At 36.0% G+C, this 7,512-nt stretch overlaps 1 protein-coding gene across 1 annotated transcript; it reads left to right on the forward strand.

Annotated features, from left to right (window-relative positions):
* Positions 1–794: 794 nt before the first annotated feature.
* psmc4 (proteasome 26S subunit, ATPase 4) lies at positions 795–4,271 on the forward strand. The gene is made up of 11 exons (XM_065298669.1): positions 795–927; positions 1,630–1,728; positions 1,833–2,019; positions 2,107–2,253; positions 2,397–2,506; positions 2,591–2,684; positions 2,826–2,993; positions 3,192–3,268; positions 3,407–3,575; positions 3,687–3,742; positions 3,882–4,271. Exons 1-11 carry the CDS (start codon positions 892–894, stop codon positions 3,993–3,995), a joined length of 1,257 nt encoding a protein of 418 aa, XP_065154741.1. The 5' UTR covers positions 795–891; the 3' UTR covers positions 3,996–4,271.
* Positions 4,272–7,512: the final 3,241 nt, after the last annotated feature.

Genomic DNA, 7,512 nt, shown 5'->3' on the forward strand with positions numbered 1-7,512 from the left:
TCAGTAGGATGGTGGATGGAAGGCAAGACGTCTGAAGGTTAAATATCAAGTCGTTATATTGGCAACGTAAAGTAAATTGATTTTATGTTGACCTTCACGTCAGTCACGCTGTAATTTAGCACGAGCTTCACAGTGTCAGTCCTGTTTGAAGCGCGAGGCATGATACTCGTTATATAGTATGCCCAAGTGAGATCGGATTATTCTAGAACAGATTATTCTGGAGTCTAAAATTTGGGAGGGATCTATTTGTGTCAACAGTTTGACCTTGAAGCAATTAATTTTAATAAGGACATTAGGGATGCACCGATAGGATTTTTTTGGGCCGGTACCGATTTAACCGATTTCTGCATAAAATTATTTTTACTGAACATGGATTCGATCTAATTAACATTCAACTGACCAACATAATAAGAGAGGCACAAATTAAGCTAAAACAAATATAATAAGACAGCATGACAACATTCAAAGGTGGTTTTTGCTATTCAGCATTTATTTTATTAACAACATTAACTCATTTTTTTACATATAATGGATTTCTTTATGCATTTTATTAATAAACAATCGGTATCGGCCTTTCTCATGCTATTGCCGATAAATATCGGCGGCTGATACATCGGTGCATCACTAAAGGACATATCAGACTATTATTTTTTTATAAACAAAACAATTGCAACAATTGCTCATGTAATTTATCAGGACAGTCAAAAATATTAAAGGAAATATTTATCACAGAAAATAATTATTATTATTTTTTTTAATCTTTTCCATTCGTATTAATTATTGCTCTACCCTCCAGTCCAGATGGTGGCGGTAATACACCACAAGTTGGCTTGTCAAACTCTATTAAGCCTCACTAGATGACGAAAAAGAATCCGACTCATATTAGCAAATATGGAGGACGGCGGAGTGCTAGTAGAAAAACCTCAGGTGAGTTGTATCGTTGCATTTTAAGTGTTTGTAAAGATTAGGGTGAAGCTTATCTCTTATTATCATTAACTTTATTGCAATATATATTATGTATACATATGTACAGGAGAAACACACATTTTAAGCGTTTAAATCCTCAATGTAAAGTGCCGATTCATTCAGTTCGCCGCAAATGCTCAGTCATGCCATTCTCTGACAGCAGCTAACGTTAGCTTGTGTACTTACATTCATTTAAAGGCGAATTGCGTTTAAGGGAAATATTTTAAGTCAGATTTTTGACCGCATTTACATTGTATGTAATCATTTTGATAAGATGTGTACGTGTTACGACTTACGAATGGCTTGAACAATTGGCTATCAGTTAACTTAGCCATTTAGCATAGCATAGTACAGTACTAAATAACATTGTTTATGTCGTGTAATTTTGTTAACAGTGTATAAGAACACAAATCAGTAGCAAATTTAATATCTTTATACGTTTATACACTTTATGTTAAACAGATTTGTAGTTCAAGTACGTTTAAATGTCAATATGTACCAACATATTAATCAAAATATGTATATTTTTAATTTAGGTCAAGTTTATGTTTAATATATAACAATGTTTCATAATGGAATTAATTTTGTGTCACTTTTTTATGTAATTGCATGTTTTGGAATGTATAGTTATATGTTATGTAAATAACATTTATTTCTCTACAGGAGGATGTGCCGGCATTGTCGAATTTAAGACCCCAAACCGCCTTGTCCTTCTTGGCTCCTGAACCTGAAGATCTGGAGGACCTTTACAGCAGATATAAGGTTGGTTTGTTTTTTGTTCCTTAGCAAACCTTTGCTGTTTTGTGTGCTATGCTTTTTTTATAGATTTAACAGCCAATTTAATTTGCCCTTTGTCCAAACTGTAGAAATTGCAGCAGGAGCTTGAATTTCTGGAGGTGCAAGAGGAATACATTAAAGATGAACAGAAAAACCTGAAGAAGGAATTCCTTCATGCCCAAGAGGAGGTGAAGAGGATACAGAGCATCCCTCTGGTCATTGGCCAGTTCCTGGAAGCAGTTGACCAGAATACTGCTATCGTGGGCTCAACCACAGGTAAAGTGTTTGGTGTCTACTAAAACTATTAGTATTAAGTATTTGTATTTTCTACTCAATACGTGAATTCATGTTTCATTCCTACAGGCTCCAATTATTATGTTCGAATTCTGAGCACAATCGACAGAGAACTGCTGAAGCCCAATGCATCTGTTGCTCTGCACAAGCACAGCAATGCGTTGGTGGACGTTCTCCCTCCAGAGGCCGACAGCAGCATCATGATGCTCACATCAGGTATGAGCTGCTACACACAGCATAATGTACATAAGGGAAGGTGTCGTTACTGATGTGCTTTCTTATTGATCACAACTGAGTTTTGGAAAACCTCTTGACTTCTTTTATGTTTTTGTCATTGTGATTGGATGCATTGTCTTTAGATCAGAAGCCTGATGTGACATACTCTGAAATCGGAGGAATGGACATCCAAAAACAGGAAGTGAGAGAGGCTGTTGAGCTCCCTCTTACGCATTTCGAGCTCTATAAACAGGTGCGTGCGTGAGTATGGTCATTTATTCATGCGTGCACTCAGCAACTTACAAATTCGTTCACACTCTCATATGTCCGTTCTCAGATTGGTATCGACCCACCCAGAGGAGTGCTTATGTATGGACCACCCGGCTGTGGAAAGACCATGCTGGCAAAAGCTGTGGCTCACCACACCACAGGTAACCTCAATACTGTTCATAGACTTTTCCATTTTTATTTCCAAGTTTTTCCTGAGCATAGAAATTAAAGGGTTGTGAATTGTACAGAAATTGGTTTATTAAGCTTTTACTTTAAAAATGTTTAAAACTTCTATTCTCCAGCGGCCTTCATCCGTGTGGTGGGCTCAGAGTTTGTGCAGAAGTATCTGGGCGAGGGTCCACGTATGGTACGAGATGTCTTTCGACTGGCCAAAGAGAATGCCCCAGCTATCATCTTCATTGATGAGATTGATGCGATTGCTACAAAGCGTTTTGATGCACAGACTGGAGGTTTGGCTCCCCTTTAGATTTCCCATCCTTAGTATTTATTTCCTTTTTTTTTTTATGCTGGTTTAGCATTGCAGATACAGTAAACAGGTATGGAATGTGCGTTCGTCTGTGTTGCCCTTGGCTCATCCAAACAGAATTTGGAGTTATCAGTTTAATCAATAATGAATGCCTAATTATATTGGGGTTTTTTTTTGGTAGCTGATAGAGAAGTGCAGAGAATCCTTCTTGAGCTTCTGAATCAAATGGACGGATTTGACCAGAATGTGAATGTCAAGGTTAGAAAATCAATATTGCCTCTTTTTATTGTGTGTGTTTCTGTCGTCATCCTGTTTTGTTGTAGTAAATATTTAGTCTTCTGATGAAGTTACTTTAAGGTTCAGCTGATAACCTCTGTTTTATTTTTTCAATGACAGGTCATCATGGCCACTAACAGGGCTGACACTCTGGACCCCGCCTTGTTGCGTCCTGGTAGGCTGGACCGTAAGATTGAGTTCCCGCTACCTGATCGTCGACAGAAGCGCCTGGTGTTCTCCACCATCACTGGCCAAATGAACCTGTCAGAGGAAGTTGACCTGGAGGATTGTATCCTTACCTTGTAGTTACACACCCATTTTACCACAAACGGTCTTTTCACAAACTTGCCAGTTAATGCTTTATTTAGCTTTTTTATAATTGTTCTTAACCAAAATGCAGATGTAGCTAGGCCTGACAAGATCTCTGGTGCAGATATCAACTCTATTTGTCAGGAGGTAAGTTAAGAGAAATCACATTTACCACATGCACACGGCAATGTTTTTGTCATAATCAAAATTAATCTGACGGCCATAATCTTTTAAAGGAAACGTGAAAGTGGTGTTTTGATGGATCCTGTTTTTCTTATGTGTACAGGCTGGGATGCTTGCTGTGCGTGAAAACCGTTATATTGTGCTGGCTAAGGATTTTGAGAAGGCTTACAAGACTGTTATCAAAAAGGATGAACAGGAACATGAGTTCTACAAGTAGAAAAATCATCAGCAGATATTAGTTTTAGCTCTGATCCTTTAGAAGCATTTATTTGTGCGTACACAGTGTATTGTTGAGGATGTAACACTTAAACCTTGGTTAATGCAGTTTACACTGCTTGTACTCCGACTTGGATTTCACAGGACACACACAAAATATGGATTTTCAACACGTGCATTTCTATTTACTGTATGTATTCAGTTTGTTGAGAAAAAAAGCATCCCATTAAATGTTTTCCATAAAATGACTCTAATTAAAAATGTTTTTCATAACAAACCTAAGATATGGGAATACTTTATATTGATGCACAACATTTTGTAACTTAAGCAAAATTACAATTATCATTTCCACCATATATGTGACCCCGGACCATAAAACCATTCTTGAGTAGCATGGGTATATTTGTAGCAATAGCCAACTATACATTGTATGTACACTGTCAAAAATAAAGGTACAAAGCTGTCACTGGGGCCGTACCCTTTAAAAAAGGTCCTAATATGTACAGTTTATGTAAAAATATGTGACAACTTTTGTACCTTTATTTCTGAGAGTGTATCAAAATTATAGTTTTTATTTTATGCCAAAAATCATTAAGCAAAGATCATGTTCCTGAAGATATTTGTGAATTTCCTACCATGAATGTATCAAAACTTTATTTTTGTGAGTGGATGCAATAGCAAAGGACCTCATTTTTTTAAACAAGATTATCTTAATATTTACACCCTCAGTGCAAAAAAAAAAAGAAAGTAACAGGACAAATATCACTTTCAAATTGATTAATCATACGATTACAATATGAAAAACACATGGCAGCTAGTCTGAATATTATAAATAGGTTTGGCTAGAGAACAATGTTGTTTGTGTTCACCATATGATATTAAAATGTTAGATCATTGGACCAAATTTACAAATGCTTTAAAGTCAGTTATCATAACTTTAACAAAATCTTGTAGTTAGGTACATGCCATAGTAAAAATGGATTACAGTCTCCCCTATCCCTATACAACATAACAATGGTTAATGTATACAACTGATGATTGAGTGCATTACTCTAAACATAAAAATGTAATTCAAATTTGTTCAATTAAAATCATCTGGTTTTGCATTGCTGTAGTCTGTATTTGTTATGGTCTTTGATCTGATGGCTAACACTGGCAAGTCCTCTCTCTCTCTCTTCTGGGTGTCCAGACTCCAGACATGATTTAAAGCACTTCAGTTGTAGTGCTGTCTTTTACCACAAGATGGAGCTTGATTATAATTTATGCATGCACAGGCGTTTGGAAATGTAAATAAGATTCAGTTTATTAGTTATTGTGCAGTACGCAAACGCAGAGACAGTAAAATTCAGATAACATATGTAGCATATAACTTACATATAATAAACTGGTAAAGCAGAGACCAGATTAATGCAAATGAATATCAGGGCTCTCAAGTCTCACGCATTTCTGTCAGTTCAAACGCTCACACGCCAAACCTTGTATTTCTCACCTGAGAAGTAGGATATAACTTTTTAGGCTATACAATTAAAAAAGGAGGTGCAGGCACACACAGCGCAGTTCTGTCGAGTTTAGCAGTATGTTTTTTAGGTGTGGTAAACTTTGCGCACCGCCGCAAGAGCGCATATGATATTAGAGTACCGCGAGAAATCTAGCGGAGGAGGCTGGTTATCAAACGCTCTCGCGGTAGTCTGATGTCATTTAATTGTCGTTTCTTGCAGCTCCGCATTAAGTCGAACACACATAATTAATGCACCCTGACACAGGATATCAGAAAGAAACTAGAATTTGTTGTTTCTTGTTAAACTTTCTGGTATGCAGTCTTAAAATCAAAATGTATATACCAAAGAAGAATTTTTGGTATATTAGGTACAAACTAGTGTGTGAAAATAGGGCACTTTAAAGGGATAGTTCACTCAAAAATAAAACTTCTGTCATCATTTTCTCACTCTCATGTTGTTACAAACCTGTATACATTTCTTTGTTCTGAAAAACACGAAGGAAGATATTTTGAGGAATGTTTGTAACATTTAGTTAATGAGCCCCATTCACTTCCATAGTAGGTAAAAGAATACTATGAAAGTCAATGGGGCTCATTAACGATTTGTTTACAAAACATTAGGTAAAATTAAACTGTTAGCAAAAACTTGAGAATTGGGTGGAGCCGAGGCGTCGCTGTCGCAAATACCCCCTCCCCTGACCGATGTAATCTCACTCCAAACTTTTGGTAAAACTTGTGAGCCCTGAATATGATACCAAGAATGCGTAGTTCTGGGGGACTTAAACTCCCTAAAATTCAAAATCTGCATTTCCAACCCACCCCAATAATTATACAATGACTAAAGCCTTTACAAATATACAATTGACACTTCCAATTCTACACCATTGAATACCAATACTAAACACATACGATTATGTCAACAACAAAAAATATCACAATTTCCTGGGTTTTCTTCTCTGACGGCATTCTGTAGCAGCAGCATAGCCAGCTTGTCTCCTCATCGGTTAGTGTTTATTGCACAACAATTCAGTATTTTTAGGCTAAACAAAAGAAATCACTCACTTACCTGCGGAAAATGGCAGATATAGCGCTTTCGTTCCCTCTAACTGGGCGTTCCCCTACGTGCGTGACGTCACATAAATCTAATAACTATCAAGTTGTTTTTATAATTTGTTTAACTATCAATAGAAGTAAGAAGTTGCATTTTACAGAGAAATTGTGTAAATATGGCCGCTGACCTTTATAGTACAATTCTTCATCAAAAAATAAGGAATGTGCAAAAGGTAAAACTGTGGATTAGGTGTACAAACATTGTAAGTGGAAACAATGAAGAGGTTTACTGTTTGTATGTTTTCAGACCAGTTTATGCACTAGTTTTAAGAAAAGATCAACTTTATTGATCTTCAAGGTGCAAATTCACGCCATATAACGTTATACCTTTAGACGTATGATTGACTCTATTTTTTTAGTAGCCCACCATCGATCATTGTTTTTTGGAATGTTATAGTGATCATATACAATTGTTTCTCAGTCTCTTTAATAGAATGCATCCAGAAAATACAGGGAATGTGTAGTATTAAAAACTGTATAAAAATGTAAACTGATGTGTCAAGTTTTTAGGGTAAACTCCCCTTCCACTTGAGCAATAGCTCACTAAAGAAGACATTTTTTTTTACATATTTCATGTATTTTCTGTTTGTATCTTAATAAATTAGATTAAAATATAAATATTGACAGACATTAACACTTCTTAAACAACAAGGTGGTGGTGGCCTAATTCCTTTGGACAGTATATGTGATTATACATATGTGACCCTATCTGTGAAGTTTGTTTCTTAATCTAATTATGAGATTAGGAACATGAAAGTTAATTTTCAATTTAATTACAATCTTTGACATGATCTTACTCTGTCAATATTAAAGACATCAAGGTTATATTTACACATAATGTTCTTTACACAATGTAGAATGATTTTATGTAGAAAACATTCAATTACACAAAAATGACTTTAGCTGGGTG

The sequence above is a fragment of the Paramisgurnus dabryanus genome, chromosome 13 (genome assembly GCF_030506205.2).
Source record: "Paramisgurnus dabryanus chromosome 13, PD_genome_1.1, whole genome shotgun sequence".
Classification (NCBI taxonomy): Eukaryota; Metazoa; Chordata; class Actinopteri; order Cypriniformes; family Cobitidae; genus Paramisgurnus; species Paramisgurnus dabryanus.